At 46.6% G+C, this 14450-nt stretch overlaps 1 protein-coding gene across 1 annotated transcript in view; it reads right to left on the minus strand.

The window, feature by feature from the left end:
* Positions 1-1694: 1694 nt before the first annotated feature.
* The window catches only part of LOC147101856 (NMDA receptor synaptonuclear signaling and neuronal migration factor-like), a 96146-nt gene continuing 83390 nt past the window's right edge, over positions 1695-14450 (minus strand). The window contains exons 15-16 of the mRNA XM_085965851.1: positions 13902-13977; positions 1695-12229 (exon numbers count right to left, since the gene is read on the minus strand). Coding sequence (XP_085821977.1) covers positions 12132-12229; positions 13902-13977 — 174 coding nt within the window. The 3' untranslated portion in view covers positions 1695-12131. The remainder of the gene's footprint in view (positions 12230-13901; positions 13978-14450) is intronic.

Below are 14450 nucleotides of genomic sequence, written 5' to 3' on the forward strand. Positions count from 1 at the left end.
TTTGGCCGCTGTGCAATGAGATTGTGAACACATCCTTCTAAACAGATTTACCATTTTTGTTACACAGAACTCACAGTGAGACACAACTATTTAGCTTAAGTGCCAGCTCGGCTCAGCGGGTAGCACTCTCACCTCCAAATTAGAAGGTTGCGGAGTCAAGTCCCACGCCAGGGCGTCGCCCCGTAGTCTGCACTGACACTGCAGTACAGTGCGGAGTGAAAGCTGCGTCGTCAGCCGTGGCTCAGTGGGCAGCACTCCAGCCTCTGAGTCAGAAGATTTTGGGTTCAAGTCCCACTCCATAGACTTGAGCACAAAAATCTAGGCTGAGGGAGTGCTGCACTGTCAGAGATGCCGTCCTTCAAATGAGACATTAAACCAAGGCCCTGACTGCCCCCTCAGGTGCATGTAAAAGATCCCATGGCACTATTTCAAATAGTAGCAAGGGAGTTCTCCCTGGTGTCCCAGCCAATACTTGTACCTCAACAAAGATCACTAAAACAGATTATCTGGTCGTTATCACATCGCTGCTTGGGAGACCTTGTTGTGCGCAATTAGCTGCCGCATTTCCTACTTTACAACAGTGACTACACTTCAAAAGTACTTTGTTGGCTGTGTGGTGCTTTGGGATGTCCTGAGATTGTGAAAGGCGCTATCGAAATGGAAATTCTTTCTCTCATGTCTTTTGGATGAGATATTAAACTAGGTAAATGTAGAGGCATAGAGTACAAAGGCAAGAAAGTTATGATGAACCTGCATAAAACACTGGTTCGGCCTCAACTGGAGTATTGTGTCCAATTCTGGGCACCGCACTTTAGGAAGGATTTGAAGGCCTTGGAGAGGGTGCAGAAAAGATTTATGAGAATGATTCCAGGGATGAGGGACTTCAGTTACCTGGAGAAGCTGGGGTTGTTCTCCTTGGAGCAGAGAAGGTTGAGAGGAGATTTGATAGAGGTGTTCAAAATCATGAGGGGTCTAGACAGAGTAGATAGAGAACCTGTTCCTATTGGCAGAAGGATCGAGAACCAGAGGACACAGATTCAAGGTGATTGGCAAAAGAACCAAAGGCGACATGAGGAAAACTTTTTTATGCAGCGAGGATCTGGAATGCACTGCCTGAAAGGGTGGTGGAGGCAGACTTAATCGTAGCTTTCAAAAGGGAACTGGATAAGTACCTGAAGGAAAAAAATGTGCAGGGTGGGAGTGGGACTAGCTGAAGTGCTCTTGCAGCGAGCCAACACGGGCTCGACGGGCCGAATGGCCTTCTGTGCTGTAACCATTCTATGATTCTAGATAATTTCATGGCACTATTTGAAGACGAGGGAGTTCTCCCAGTTCTCTGGCCAAACTTCCATCCTCAACCAACACCACCATAACAGATTAACATTTGCTGGTTGTGGGACCTTGCCGAGTGCAAATTAGCTGCTGTGTTTGCCTGCACTCTTCCTCTTAGGCCTGCGTGAGAGTCCTACCCATGACGATGAGTATAATTAGATTCAAAGAAAGTGCACGTTTTTATATGGGACTTTACGATGTCTTCTGGACTTCTCAAAGCACTTCACAAGCAATAGATTGCTTCTGGAGTGCTGTTGTCATGTAGGCAAAGGGAGGAAGTCTAGCGTCTGACTCACTGAACTGCTCAAAGCATCATCATTTCACCGCTGTCTGAGACAAGCAATTAAAAAACCAGGTGTGTGTTTTTTTTTCTCAAAACAGTTTATTAAATAACATCTTGAAACTGTAAAACGATAAAGATTATTCAAATCGGTACCGAATGTTAAATACAGAAAGTGTGGAGCTTTATAGCTCGAGAAGGAAACCGCTGTCTTTACATTTGTATATTAATCAGAGAGTGCCGGGTAAAACACACGGGGTTGAAGGAGATGGCGTCCCTGGGCCTGGCCAGGCTGCATTGTAACTCATTGCTGCACAACACGCTCACACTATGCAAAAGGACCTTTTGGTTTGGCTGCATTTTTATTTCTTAAGGCCAATCTTTTAAAAACGGCACACAATGTATTGTTTTTGGAAGACTAGGCTACATGAGGTGGCAGTTCAGTCAGGGGAGGGGCTGATCTCTCGCCAGGTTGCACTGGTTTTTTTTTCTGGAGTCATCCGAACGTTCCTGACACTTGGTGAGAAGCTGAGGTGAGGTGCAGGTATTCGGACACCTGTCTGGCATCAGATTTAATGTCTGCCTCATAAAGTGCTGGGTGTTTTCATGATAAGACATTGACTCGAGAAGCAACATTGCCTGCACCAACCCACAACTGGAGAAAAATAAACTGGGCCAACGCAGGGGGTGAAAGGAGGATAAGAGTGCAGGGAAAGGGGTGGGGGGGCGAGAGTGCGGGGGAGGGGAGCGAGAGTGCAGGGAAAGGGGAGGGGGGGGCGAGAGTGCAGGGAAAGGGGAAGGGGGGCGAGAGAGCGGGGCGAGAGTGCAGGGGAAGGGGGAGCGAGGGAGCAAAAGTACAAAGTGCGGGGGAGGGGGGACGAGAGGGTGCGGGGGAGGGGGGACGGGAGGGTGCGGGGGAGGGGGACGGGAGGGTGCGGGGGAGGGGGGGGAGGGGGTGCGGGGGAGGGGCAATGGAACAAAGTAGCGGGGGTGGGGAAGAGTTGCAAAGTAATGTCAATTGATTTTTTGAAGCTGCGAAAAGATTGGAAGCAGGTTAGTTGATAAAATGAGGATGTTTTCGGGCAGCACAGAGCAGGCTGACACCAGGAACCAACCTGTCGCAATCAGTATTGAGGGCAAGAAAGGGAAGAATGGGAATGTTCGGCTGAAACTGGAATCATCAGGATATAAAATTACAACCAACTCTGTTCTGAGCGGTTTTAAAACGCGATTAAATTAATAAGATGTTGAAAAGGGGAAGTATTTACTACAATTACAAATTGAACCCAGCTAGGCTGTAGAATTTGGCCAGGGCCTTGGAGCCAGCTCGAAGTGGCGGTCTGATTTGGATGGAGTTGGGTTTTTGCCGGCTGTTTGTCCCCCCATGAGTCAGAATGTCCCACCCTCCCAAGCCTGTGGGCCTTTCACCGGGACACAGAGCTGAAAAACCCAGCACAACCCAAGGCTAGGATTTGAACGAGGGTTTAACCAACCAATAGCCACCCAGTTGGGACCTATGTACCGCCACGTTACACCCACTCCTCCTCCTGGTTAACCGGGTTGGGCTCTTTCCCCTCGTTCCCTTTGCAATTGCAGTACAAATGAAAAGAAGTGGTGGGACTGGTGTGAGTGCAGCCTGTGCAGGGGGAGCGCGGGAGCCATCTCTCAGAACGCCAGCACTGCACTGTGACTTTATTGCTCCAAGTGTTCAACACAGTTATTTCACGGAGATAAAATAGAAAATCTGTGCTTTAAAGAAACTATATAAAGGCAAATTGAAACAAGCTCAGACATGACACATGGCAAAAGACCAAACAAAGGCAGGCCTGGTCAAACAGCCCTAACCAGCACCACGCCAAACATCAACCTATCGTAACCAGCACCACGCCAAACATCAACCTATCGTAACCAGCACCACGCCAAACATCAACCTATCATAACCAGCACCATGCCAATCAATCACTCCTAACCATCACTGAGCGAAATACCAAATTCCTAACAAGCACTATTCCAAATATCAAAAACTATTCTTAGTCGGTATGACAGCAAATATCAAACCATCCTTGGCCAGCACAGTGCCAAACATCAAACTCTCCTAACTAGCATCATGCCAAATATCAAACACTTAACCAGGACCATGCCAAGTAACAAAATCTTCTAACCAGCACTGTGCTGCACATCAAACTCTCCTGGGTAGCAGTGCGCCAAATATCAAAGTCCAAATATTTTGACCGAAACAACCAGACATAATGGCTCAATGGAATTTAAATAGAGAGAAAACCCCGGGGGGGAGGGGGTGGGTGGGCATGTTCTTGGGTCACCGGGTACATGTCCTGGACTCTAACAACACCCAGTCAAAGGCTCTGCCCGCACACAGCTGGGGTGGTGTCTGTGCAGCGAGCAGTGATTAAGGTGGGCTGATGTTCTGCTTTGGTCTACGAAGCTGCTTTTTCTTACAACTGAGTTTCAACCAGTTGACTGCTGAAATCAAAGCCACCTCAAGGCTGGTTACTGACTGACCTTTTAAAATGCTTCCTGCCCAAATGTTCTTTGAAGCTTCAATTTCAGCACTGTGCCACAGCAGTCTATGATAACCATGATGGCACACTCTCCGAACCAGCACTGTGCCACAGCAGTCTATGATAACCATGATGGCAAATTCTTCGAACCAGCACTGCCACATCAGTCTATGATAACCATGATGGCACACTCTCTGAACCAGCACTGTGCCACATCAGTCTATGATAACCATGATGGCACACTCTCCGAACCAGCACTGTGCCACAGCAGTCTATGATAACCATGATGGCACACTCTCCGAACCAGCACTGTGCCACAGCAGTCTATGATAACCATGATGGCACACTCTCCGAACCAGCACTGTGCCACAGCAGTCTATGATAACCATGATGGCAAATTCTTCGAACCAGCACTGTGCCACATCAGTCTATGATAACCATGATGGCACACTCTCCGAACCAGCACTGTGCCACATCAGTCTATGATAACCATGATGGCATACTCTTTGAACCAGCACTGTGCCACAGCAGTTTATGATAGGCTGAAGGTGCACATAGTGAAACTGAATCAGTTTACACGCTGCTGCGATCACACACCTTCCTGTGCCTGGAGATTCAATTCAATGGGTCTGATCCCAGATGCCCGATAAGGACGATTTATTCTTAACCCACTATTCCAAGCACAGGGTGCGATTGCGAGGAACCGCAGGGAGTCTGCGAGAGGTGTCCTTCCGCCACGATCGTGCTGTGGTGTTTAGAGTGCCGGTGCCTGGACGTTACTCTCTTAACGCCTGGTTCATCTCGCGCTCTAACTCAGACCTGGCATTCTCGCCACCTCTGCCATCTCTTTAGACAAAGTCATGGTATCTGGGCAGCAAATTGCACTGCACGCAGCGAGTGTAGAAATGAATGGGATTTACCGCAGGAGGTCACACTGTGGCACCTATGGGTCAGTCCCGAAAATAGTCAGGGATTAGGGGAAAGGGGGGTTCAGGGGAAAGGGAATGGGGGGGGGGGGGGGTGGGTGTTAACACAAGGAAGATTTTTTTTTTTTTTTTTGCAGTGTATTGAACTTGTTGGTAACATCAACTGTAGTTTAAATCATAACTTGGCCTCCGGCACAAGACGTGCCGTCTTAAAGCAGGTAAATTCAGCCCAGTCGAGGCCTTTCTACCTGAAGCAGCTGGGGAAGAACGCACCCTCGCGGTCACACGTGGTCAGGAACAGTAGACTTTAAATGTATGGAGATTTAAACACCTGCTAATCAATAACCTAAACTCAATTATCACCATCTCACACTAATCTCATGTGATAAATACTTTATATACTGTACACTAGGACTGCAACCTGGCAAAACAATCCTTCATTTACTTACCTATATCAATGAGTACCCATCACTGGTGTCAGCCTCAGCCATCCTGTGTGATGTGTGAGGTTAGCAATTTATCCAGCAGACCGATGGGCACTAGCGTGGCACTAAAGTTGGAACACAGTAGTGAGTCAGCTGTGCCAACCCCCCTCTGACAGTGCCAGGGGATGAGGAGGAGGGGGAGAAGTTAATGGGGCAGGGTGACCATTTAGGCACAATTAAAGGGACAAGATCACTATCCAGATATGAAGCTTAAAAGGGATTTTAAGGGGGCAGGGTCGGTGTGTCCATTTGATCGCACGAACTGAATGACCCTGCGAACCAGCTCTAAGCTCGCCCGTTCTCGTGTTTTTTTTGTTACGGGGGGGGTGGTTAGATGTTCGTATTGTTTTACCACATGTCTGACAATGACTTATACCCGCCGATGCCCTCCAGTATTAGACCGCAGTCTCCAGATACAAGCCTCTGCCACCTGTGCAAAGACAATGCAGGTGTGCTGGCGCTAACTGGGGCTTAACTTCTTCCACTCAATCCGAGAGAGCCACAGCTCCGAGAGTAAATCAACGGTGCACGGGAATGAAGGGCCTCGGAGTCCGAGGACTATTAATATTCCAAACAAACCCCGATGCTGAGACCAGGATAATGCCAACGGCCAAGGAACGTATCCCAGGATGAGGCGCCGCCTTCAGGAATGGAGAATGTTAAGTGGCATTAGCTGTCAGTCGTGGCTCAGTTGCTGGCACTCTTGCCTCCGAGTCAGAAGGTTGCAGGTTCAAGTCCCACTCCAGAGACCTGATCACATAATCTAGGCTGATATTCCAGTACAGTACTGAGGGAGGGCTGCACCGTTGGAGGTGCCGTCTTTCGGATAAGACGTTAAACTGAGGCCCCATCTGACCTCTCAGGTGGGCATAAAGGATCCCATGGCACTATTTCGAAAAAGAACTGAGGAGTTTTCCCCCCGTGTCCTGGCCAACATTTATCCCTCAACCAACACCTAAAACAGATTATCTGGTCATTTATCTCATTGCTGTTTGTGGGCGCAAATTGGCTGTTGTGTTTCCTATATTACAACAGTGACTACACTTCAAAAAGTACTTCATTGGGGCATCCGGAGGTCATGAAGGCACTGTTTAAATGCAGATTTTTTTTTGTTATTTAGGGGCCCTCTCTTCAATGACTGAGGCTGATGTATTGGCCTCAGGTACTTCACAATGAAATCCCAGCTTTATAACATCAATCTCACATAAGCTTGTTTAGTTAGGGTGAGCTAAAGGCCAGCAGTTTAATTATTTTTTATATCAGTTGATCAAATCATTGTGAAGTTGCAGTCTGGTGCTCGCACATGGAGCAGAGTCCCTGGCAGGTCACTAGATCAAGACTTGTTCCATTTTCTCTACAGTAGTTAACGTTTATATTGCCTATTAATGACTATCAATTAACACTGTTAACACGTTACAGGTGACCTGAGTATTACACAATATAGATGCAACAAACAGGACTGACCAAGGGCTTGCAGCCGAGGCAAGTGACACAAGAGGCGATCTGTCTGCTTGCAGTCAATCCCCTTTGCTTTCTCTTGTAATGTCAAATGCAAAGACAGACAGAGTACGTGACCAGGATAAGACGTTACATGCTCACTTTTCACACGTCATAGCATAAACAATCTAACGCTACTGAAACCCAACCTATCTAGATAGCTTCTACAGGGACTGTTGCCAATGTCACCAGGGCTTCAAATAAAGTGTAACGGTGGGTGTGTCAACAACTTGGGATTTATACAGGGCCCATCATGTAGAAGTGTTTTACAAAGTATTGGGGGGACAGGGGGGGGGGGGGGGGAAGAGAGAGAAAGCACCCGAGTAGGAGATGGGAATGGTTAAGAAGGGGGTTTGGCGGCGGGTAGAGGAGGTTGAAGGAGGGGTGGGGGTGGGTAGAGGAGGGTGAAGGCGGGGTGGGGGTGGAGGAGGTTGAAGGAGGGGTGGGGGGGGTAGAGGAGGTTGAAGGAGGGGTGGGGGGTTGAAGGAGGGGTGGGGGGTTGGGTAGAGGAGGGGTGGGGGGGATTGGGGGGGGTAGAGGAGGTTGAAGGAGGGGTGGGGGGGGTGTTGGGGGTGGGTAGAGGAGGTTGGAGGAGGGGTGATGAGCCTTTTTCATTTGAACAATGAAATGCACCGAGCAGTAGAATTATAGAGTTTTGTTCTTCCAAAATTGGGTCGTGTCTCGAGAGAGCACCTTGAGCTCTATTCACTGGTGACGGCAGTGGTTGAAACAATAACAGGCGACCAATTAAGAGCATCTCACAGACGTGTGATATTTCGCTGAGGTGTACAGTCGCCAATACACGTAAATAATCCGAAAGACAACACTATACCGGCCCACTGACAACACCAGTCAGCAGTAACGCTTGTGCTGTACATGATAACCTTGGAATCAGTTGAGGAGCCGTCATGTGTGTGGGAGAGGATGGTTCGCTAAGTTCCCTGCCAACTGATGCCAGTGGGCATTGGTATTCAGCGAGCAGCACCAGCAGGCAGTAAGACTGATCTTCTTGCCAGCTGTCACCCTAAAGCACAGTCAGCACCAAAGCGGGGAAATTGTTTTTTTTTGGTATTTTAGCCCGGTGAACCACCGCTCATTGAGCACGCACTGGCATCCGGGAAAAAGACCGCAGCTTCATTACGGAGAACGCTCTCCCCCACCACCGGTGACTCACGGCCGCTGGGGGGCTGAGACATGCAGGATCTTCACTTTTGATCCTTCTGCCAGGCTCAGACATTTTCTTGGCTGCGATTTTTTTTTTTTGTCATGAATTTAAGTGCAAAGGGTGTAGAGAGACCAGCATGGACTGCTGTCTCCAGTCTACTGGCCCTGGGTTACAAAGGCCCTTAAAAATAAATTCAGTTTCCCCCTTCATTAACCCTCCAGTCAATGTTTGGCCCCTCAAAGACCAGTCATATTTATCAAACGTACGAAGATCTTCGCTCAATGTAACCCACAGAAATTCTTAATGCTTACGTTATATATCAGGCTGTGAGATATCAAGGGCAACTCAAGGTGGGCGTTATATAAGCAACACATGGTCACTCAGCACAATAGCTCTCAAGCCAGTACTTCAATATGAATGACTCTTCATAAGGAGAATTTAATGGGTTTCCAATCTTGCCAATCTAGTTTAATCAAGAAAAAAGAATTCTGCCCCAAGAGTTAGTTAAACAGCCAAACATTAAACCACAATTGTACTCTCAGGCTTTGCCTGTGAGGGCTCACATCTACTCTTGGTGTATGCGCCTGTATTTTAAATGATATAATCAGTCTAATATTAGAGATATAAAGTACATGATCTCCCACTGATCCACTACACAGCAAATCCCCATAATCTTGCCAGGCTCACGTCACCAATTTGATCAAACAGTGATGATGTTGTGAAGTCTGCCAAAACAACTGCCTCCCCTCCTCCAAACACAGGCTATAATTATTCCAAATAACACTACTGTATCTATTACAATTCATACTGGGTGGGTGGGAGTGACCACGAGGGATCGATCGCCTTCCTGGGCTCAGATGCGCTCTTGTGGCTTATAGCTTCATCTGAACCAATTACTGTAGTAAGATCATCCACTCACCTAGTACCCTGCGCTCAACCTACACCAAAGTTGGCCTAATGTTGGAGATCAAGGTAAATAAGTAAAAATTCAAGTTTTCAAAAACCAGTCCAACTCAATCTCGAAGGGTTTGTTGCAGTCTTTAGCAACTTTCAGGCCGTTGTCTTAGCATCAGGTTTAAGAGCGGCACCAAGTTCAAGGATGGACCCATTAAGATATTGCCATAGCAACTGCACTGGCCTCAGTGTTGAGCGGCAGTAGAGTGTGGGTTCTTTTTGTGTCCTACCGTTCAATACAGGCAGTAAAGGAATGAGAGAACTCAGGATCACCATCTTAAATCAGTCACACGGTTTATATTTCTCCTTTCTCTCAGGTAGGGTTGCCACCTTTGTCAAGGCTGAAATTGGGTGGGGGCAAGATTGAGCATGGCAGGGGGCGGGCGGGGGGGGGGGGGCCAAGGCTCGAGTTCTGAGGTCTGCTTCAATGATGATGACAATCACCAATAACTCATGAGACATGGAAATAGGTGGGGAAAAAATGTACTTATTTTAAAACCCGAACTACTGCTGGACTTCCGATAACTGGACTGTCCCTAAACTGGAGCCGGCAACCCAATTTTCAGAGAGCGCTGCAAGGGGTGGCAGAGGGGACATTTAAGGGAATGCACAAGTTAAATCTGCAATTTTAATTTAAAATAAATTGCAAGAGTAGGACTGCGGCCAGAGGTTGAAAGTTGTAAAAGGTAAATTTAAAAAGGTTGAATTTCCTGGGGTGGGGGTGGGGGCGTCTCCTGATTGTCTGGCGTAATTCTGGTGGAAGTTCCGCGCTAAACCCTGGAGAAATGACGCAAGCAGCGTTTACGCCATTTCTCCAGGGTTTCGGCAGGTCTTCTACTGAAGTCAATCCCCAAGACAGAATATCAAGAAATTCTTCATGACAGGGAGTGATCAACACTTGGAATGGACCTGCCGCACAGAGCAGAAGAAGAGAAAACCCTGGAATCAATCAAAGAACCAACCAGATACTGAAGTGGGGCATGGCCGGGTGTTCCTGGAGGGATTAATTAAGATGGGCTGAATGGCCTTCCTCATCCATAATTAACTTGTGACTCCTGTGTTAATACATTGTTCCCACTGCATTCTGTTACATGTAGGAAACATGTTTCACTGATTACTGGCGCCTGGCGAGGCTGAGCTCTGTTAACATATAAACACTTGACGCGTATATCTGAAATGACTTCTTTTAATGGGGTGTTAGTCCCTTTAAAATAGTGGGAAAAAAAATCATCTGATACAATCCCGTTAAGTGTTTGCCCGATAATATGGCACCGTTTAATTTAAGGGTTTATGTGGAGAAAATTGCGATTAAAAAATCCATTTGGTGCTCATAAACCTGCAAGTAGAACTCTTTGGGCCTCGGAAGGTTAAAGTCGTTGGGTGTCTCCCCTCCCGCCACCCGTGAAGCCAACAGTCTGGCTACTGAAATGAGCCTAGTTGTTGGCGCATTTTACTGTGACAGAGAATGAAACCTTACTGCTTAAAACGATCTGACATCCTGTCACAAGAATTGAAGGAGTTACCTGAAAGGCAGCTGACTGAAGATGAGTTTGAGCGTTTCCCCTTTAGTTGGCACAGACTACCATTGCGACACATGCTAGAATATTCTTTACTGAAAGGCCTTGGACTACAGTAATATCTTAAGTAAAGGGGCAGCTTCTAACCTAGACAACCTAGCCTAAATCGCAACAATAAAAGATCTCCATGGCGATGCCAAGCAACCATTTTAAGAATGCTATTTGCCATGATGATGTAATGGAGTGAAGTATAAATAACCTTTGAATGCAATCGATGCCAGTGTGTCTATCAATAAAAGTCAATAGCTCACATTCAGACCATCGCTGGTGCAACAGATCTATCCTGGAGTTGAGAAGAATCCAGATTTGGACAACAAAGACCATCACGGTATCTCCAATCAGATGAAAACAATGCTGCTGGTGTTCATAACCAATCTAATGAAGCTTATATCACAATAGATTGCACCCAGCTCCTCTTATCGTCAATACTCTTGTTCATCATTTTACCCAATAAGCTCATTTTTTGGTTCCTTGTGATTATTATGTCCTACTGTCTGTCACCTTTGCTTAAAACATGATAAAGCCCGCGTAGCTGTTACTACTACTCTGTCACGCCTATTAGACACAAGGATGTTCGAACTGTAATCAACAAAGTAAAGACTATGAGGTTACTTCATCACAGAAAAGGTACCCCTTGATGCTGCTGCTTGGAGAATCAACCTTTGAACTTTGTGAACCACTGAATTGGTTCCTTTCATGCTTGTCGTCAGTGCTCGGTTGTCAAGCTGCAAGCAACGTTACTGGGAATCCACTGCGTCATATTCTCAAATAGATGAAATATCCTAACTACTGAGACACTCTTACCAAATAACTCTTATAATTACCACTATTTGATTAAAAATCCAATGTACCTATATTTAATAAAACCTTTAGCTATTTTTTTTTTTTATAAACGAAACCTGTCTCTACGCCAAGGTCCTCAAGAACATCTCGCAGACGCTCCAGGCCGCACACATGTTTCAAGCCGCGCCCATGGATAATTTCAAATTTTCCATCGTTAGAACCTTCAAAAAATCTGGTTTGGCACGCTCTGGTTTTGCCAGGGTTCCAACAGCTGACCTATTCGGTCCCGTCCTTTGCATAAGGACTTTGGGATGAAAAAAATAACCCGAGCTCTCCTGTCTTGACCTGGATTGGCCTCATTCTGCAGAAAGAAAAATTCAGATTCCTGCTCCATCTACTCAGAGACAAAGGCCCTAACCTCTCTTCTCCATTCTTTACCACGACTTCCGTTAAGTCTTTCTTCATCCGAATAAGATACAACAGAGATGTCTTCTGCCTCTTCTCCGTCCCTTCGGAGACCCTCTGTCATCTGTTTGCCTCCGGTATTGAGGAGACATCTTTCTCGATAAGAGCGGTTACAAGTGATTATTCCAATTCCGAGTCTTCCGCTGTCTCACAAGATGTCATCATAGTCCAGCAGCTTTGAGTGCTGCCTGGATTTCCAGAGTCTATAGAGACGAAAGTCAAAGTACGTCTCTATCATCCGCTTCCCTGTAATTCAACATGACAACCATCAGTAAAAGGGTTCATCAAAGATAATGGTCATAAAATCATGAGAGCCAAATTATTACTGATCTTGTCATTCCATATTACTTGGTAATCAGGAAGTCAGCACCTTGTGAAATTTCCACTCAAGGCCCAATCATTTTGTAACCTTTAGTGACTGTTCTTCTAAAGACGGTTTCTAACTATAAAAGACGATACCCAGAATTGAGCCCATATCACATGTTGAGTAGAAGACATACATAATTACAATGCAAGTTAGAAAAGTGTGTATTTTTCCCCAGTTTTCTTCCCTTCTTTCCTGCAAGTGCTACCTCATACTGGGGTATGGTTCCATGGCAATATCTGCTGTACCTCACCCAAGTACCCGTTCTTTGTGTGTGGGCCTCGATAGTCAGCACTGGCAGGCTAATTCACTGTGCGGGCCGTCACAGCCAAGTCCAATCCCGTCTTCACAGGACTTCCACCCACAGAAACATCCAGCAGGGCTCACTAGCACCAGGAGCCCGAGCTGATCTTCACTCTCTGTCTAGTTGAGGGATGCGGTGCCCACTCTGGTAGAGGTTACGCAGCACAGACTATGGGATTTTCTGGGTCTGTGTGGTGCAGTAGACACCAGAGGGTGGTGGGGGGTCTGGAACTCACTGCTTGAAAGGGTTGTAGAGGAAGAAACCCTAATGACATTTAAAAAGTACTTGGATATACACTTGAAGTGCCGTAACCTGCAAGGCTACGGACCAAGAGCTGGAGAGTGGGATTAGGCTGGAGAGCTTTTCTTCAGCCGGCACAGACACAATGGGCCGAATGGCCTCCTTCTGTGCCGTAAACTTCTATGATTAACCTCTTGAGCCACTGAGGATAGATATTAACCACACCCCATCTTTACAACTGCCATTCCCCAAGCATAAAGGCAGTCTGTTTGAGCCAGGCCAGTCAGGAGTGAAATCAGGAAGCACTACTTCACACAGAGTGTAGTAGAAATCTGGAACTCCTAATCCCCAAAAAGCTGTTTAGGCTAGGTCATTTGAAGTTTCGAGACTGAGATTGACATATTTCTGTCAGGTAAGTGAAGCAAAGGATATAGAGCAAAGGCGGGTAAGATAGTTAAAATGGAGTTGAGATACAGATCAGCCGTGATCTAATTGAATGGCGGAACAGGCTCGAGGGGCCGAATGGCCTCCTCCCGTTCCTGTGTTCTACCAGTGGAGATGCCAGACTAACCAGATACTCTCGTCACACTATCCTACACGCTCTTCCTCCTCCCTGCGTTCTCGCTGCACTGAAATCAAGACTTCTTGAACAGTGTCCTACCCGCTCTCATTCTACCCCAGGGCCTTACTGTCCTCCTGCACTCCGTAGGTTTGTTTGGCATCACTGTGGTAGGGATTTTGCATTTCCATCCTTGGCCCTTCGATCAGGTTTCTTAATTTTTTTTTAATTTTTTATTTTTTTTTAAATGCGAGCATATGCAACATTTTTCAGAGGGGTTGGAACAAGCCATTAACCTTCAAAAGAGAACAAACTTGCTACTCAAGGACATCTCTGACCTCACCAATGGTATCAGGCATGTGTCGCAAATCCCCAATTCTCCCAGCATTTGCTATGATGAACATTGGAAAGTTGACTACCCTCTTGATACAGCAGAAAAACCTTGACATACCTTGCGCTGAAAGCTCCAATGGAGACTCAAAGGACATTCGATGAGGGATCATCAGGTTTTTCAGGCTCCGAAAAAGCTGAAAGCAACAAGCAATGCCTTAAGTATGTGAAGGAAGTTCCTGTGAACATGGAGTGTTTGAGTCCAATGATACAGTTGCTGAGAATCTGGGACAGGCCAGCCCATAAATTGCCTTTCGAAGCCCATGGTCCCTATGGGTCTACGTTAACCCAGTTATAATAATTAATGCATCTAGGCCTGTGGAACAGTTGCCCTCATAGACAGACAGCCCACCCCCCAACTAGCTCATAGAGTTCACATCCGAATGGAAGTCCATTGCCCTGAATTGTCACACAATCCTAAATGTTACAATGAGAGCTAGTGTGTCCTCACTGGGGCCTATCAGTGCCTCGCTTAAGGAGATATCTGTATGCTGACAGATTCTCTGTCCTCTCTTCAGTATTTTATACTTTGAAGCTATTGATCAGATGCAATCAGTAGCAGAAATTTTATTTAGTAGTTTCATGAATGAGGACGATGGCTACGGTGGGG

This window comes from Somniosus microcephalus, chromosome 23 (genome assembly GCF_052327205.1).
Source record: "Somniosus microcephalus isolate GS21.2 chromosome 23, FLI_Smic_1.0, whole genome shotgun sequence".
In the NCBI taxonomy this organism is placed as follows: Eukaryota; Metazoa; Chordata; class Chondrichthyes; order Squaliformes; family Somniosidae; genus Somniosus; species Somniosus microcephalus.